The sequence below is a fragment of the Phragmites australis genome, chromosome 1 (genome assembly GCF_958298935.1).
Source record: "Phragmites australis chromosome 1, lpPhrAust1.1, whole genome shotgun sequence".
NCBI classification, from domain to species: Eukaryota; Viridiplantae; Streptophyta; class Magnoliopsida; order Poales; family Poaceae; genus Phragmites; species Phragmites australis.
Window position 1 is genome coordinate 49,620,619 of NC_084921.1, and position 3,280 is coordinate 49,623,898.

Below are 3,280 nucleotides of genomic sequence, written 5' to 3' on the forward strand. Positions count from 1 at the left end.
AACCGGAAAATACAATTCATTGGCTAATTCACCTGCCAAAATATTTAATCGGTTTTCAGAACATTGCATTCATGCATAATCACCATTAGAGGTTACAGCAAAGCGTCCTCTATATTTATTTTTTAGTGAATTCCACAAAACTACACTAATATTGAAAAAACTATCACAAAACCATACTTTTAAAAATCAATTTTACAAAACTACAGTTTTATTGTTACTTTGTATCGCAAACTATACTTTTACAATCACTTTCACATAACTATATCTTTCTTGGCATTCTATATCTTAAAGCTTCACTTCTATTGACATTATGCATCACAAAACTATTTTTTTTTTCACTTGGTATCGCAAAGCGTAGTTTTGTAAAATGGAATGACAATATAAGTGTACCTTTGTGATACAAAATCTTAAAATATATATTTTTGTGATACGAAATGACAATTTAAATATAATTTTATGAAATTCATTCTTAAAAGTGTACTGTGATACATAAGGACGAGAAAAATATAGTTGTATGAAATAGTTGTCTAAAAGTATAGTTGTATAATAGTTTTTATAATCTTAGTGTAATTTTATGAAATTAACTTCTTTTTTCTTTTTTTAAGTATGCAGGAGGTCTACGCATCTGTAGAGCCTCCTCTTTCCTGTTACAACTTACCCTATCTCATGTCTTTGTTATAGCTAAAATTTCTTTTCTTGCAAATTTTCTTATAGTAGCGAGTTCTGTTATGGGTCATCATGTGTACTCCCTCTATTAAAAAAATTCTTGATGTTATGGACATAATATAGTCTCGTATGTATACTTTTGATCATTATTTTCTACTAAAATTTATTTATAAAATTTAATAAATTTATGAGCTATGAAAGTATTTTTGCATACAATTTTAATGCTTCCAACCCAAATATTTAAAAATTATTAATAGTCAAAGTTTCAAAATTTTAACCTGAACTTTGTTCAAAACTTTAAGTATCTGTGACCGGAGGGAAGGGATGCAATTTTACAGTTGCAGTATATACATGGTTTCCAATTGAAATACTTGCCTAGTACATCTAATCGAGCCAAACTCCCAGTAGAACAGAACACATCCCGATCCACACAAGAATATCTACTGCTTGTAGTAGTAGCAGCAGCACATGACCGCTGCAGAAATGAATCACCCTATGTCACTGAAGTTACAATGCAACATATCTTCAGACCTCCAAAACTGCGAGTCCTGCGCAATCCATCCGCGCCATTTCGCCGTTTTCAACTTCGCCGGGATTGCTGGACCCAGTAGTCCGCCAAGAACGTCTTGGCGGCGTCGAGGCTGGGGAAGTACGGCGGTTCGAGAAACATCTGCGCGAGGGGGTCCATCCCATCCGCCGGCACAAACAGCGCCCGGTTGCCTGACGCCTCCGCCGTACCCATCACCGACGCCAGCAGCTGCCGGTACGCGAAGAAGAACCTCCTCACGGCCGCCTCCACGGCCTGGAAGGCCTGGAGCAGCTCCACCTTGCCGGCCTCCTCGCCCTCGCCGCGCCTCCGGCTGTGGTACAGCCTCATGGCCGCCTCCTGCACCCGCGGGCCGCCGTTGGGGTCGACCTCGACGCCGAGAACCCAGGGCACCAGCTTCTTGAGGTCCCTCGTGGCGTTGGCGACGTGCAGAAGCGCCCGGGACAAGAAACAGAACGACGCGTCGGAGCCCGGCGCCGCCCGTATCGCGAGCTGGCTCTTGAGCCGTAGGAAGTCGTCCGGGTCCATCAGCAGGTGGAGGTCCTCGACGTCGGCGAGCAGCTTCCAGACGCGCTCCAGGACCCAGCATTCGCTCGCCGCCGCCTCCCAGTTCTTTGCTTCGATCCGTTCGTTCAGGCGGGTGAGGAGTTGGCTGGCGACACGCAGCCATGATTCGAGTATCTGGAGGATGGTGAACAGCGCCTCGTTCTCCCGGTTGCGGTAGCCGGACTTGAGCTCCAGCGCGACCTTCGGCTTGAGGGCGTGCAGCTCGTGCGGCCGCACGACACGGTCGTACTCGAGCACCGGCTTGCCGGCGAGGTTGGGCTCGCCGAGGCCGAGGGTAAACGCGCACCCCTGCATCTGGCTCTCGATGGCGTACATGATCTTGGCCGCGAGCGTCTCGGATTTGTCCCACGCGGCGAGGCGCGGGAGCAGGCTGGCCTCGCTGACGTGGCACACCACCGCGGCGGCGCACCCGGGCAGTTGCCACACCTCCGACGCGCTGCGCTCCCGCGGGAGCACGCCCCCGGAGGCGCTCAGCTCAGCGAGTGGCGCGCACCGGTCGCCCTCGCAGAGCGCGGCCACAAGCTCCACCTCCCGCGCCGCGAGCGCCTCCAGCCGGCGCGCGAGCTCGCGGCGGCTCGCGTACCCGCGCGGGTCCGAGAGCGCGACGGACGCGAAGCGGAAGGTGATCTCCAGCGCCTGCAGTGCCGGCTTGACCAGGCCCTCGCCCGCCCATTCCGGGAAGCACCCGGCCTTCCACAGCCTCGACAGCTCCGGCAGGCGCAGGTACTGCTCGTACGCCTCCGCCGCCGAAGCGTCCTGCACCCACAGAACAACCGACGACGGTGAGGGCGCGCACGGCTTGTCGTCCGGCCGAACCGGCGAGAAAGGGGACAGCTTGGGCGTCGCCATTTCAGCTCCAGCTGAACTCTCCCAGAGGTGAACGTTTGCCTTTGAAAATTCTTCTACCGGACTGAAGTTCTCATCAGCTTCTGGTTTTGAGTTTGGCCTCGAGAATCAGACGGGGAGGCGTGTTTTATAGCGAGCGCTCGCTGCTCGATCGGGTTCGATGGGGAAGTCGAGGAGCGTGGCGTGTGGACCGCGGCAGTGCTGGCCAAGTAGGGCTGACAGGCTGGCCTGACACCGGCACGCCTAGACACGGGCCGGTTAGCGCACAGTCCGTCAGGCAGGCACCGGTACACCTAGACACGACCGGTTAGCGTACCGCTCGTCAGACCTAGATACTTATAAATGTGTCGTGCCGTACTAGTTCGTATGTTGAAGGCTCAGTCTACGGCACGGCCTATAAGGCATCGTGCCATACGAGGTTGGCTTGGGCATGGCGGGGTGGTACAGTGGCATAGCAGGGCTCGGCTCGTTGTGTCGTGCCGCTCTGTTGGCTCTCGTTTCGTAACTATGCTGAGTCAAAATCGTCGTGTCTGACGGTTCAGTTGGCCAGGTTTAGACCGCGCTGCAGAGTGGTTTGAAACAGAGGCCAGGAAAACGTGGGTGGGATGGGCCGTCGGCGTGCCGTGTGTGTGGCAATAAATTATTGCGAAAAAG

At 52.2% G+C, this 3,280-nt stretch overlaps 1 protein-coding gene across 1 annotated transcript; it reads right to left on the reverse strand.

Moving 5' to 3' along the window:
• Window positions 1-991: 991 nt before the first annotated feature.
• LOC133924796 (nematode resistance protein-like HSPRO1) lies at window positions 992-2,740 on the reverse strand. The gene has a single exon (XM_062370510.1). The coding sequence runs from the start codon at window positions 2,627-2,629 to the stop codon at window positions 1,247-1,249; it is 1,383 nt and encodes a 460-aa protein (XP_062226494.1). The 5' UTR covers window positions 2,630-2,740; the 3' UTR covers window positions 992-1,246.
• Between the last annotated feature and the right edge of the window lie 540 nt (window positions 2,741-3,280).

Coding starts and splice junctions, on each gene's coding strand:
- LOC133924796 (XM_062370510.1), bottom strand. CDS start 2,629: ATGGCGACGCCCAAGCTGTCCCCTTTCTCGCCGGTTCGGCCGGACGAC.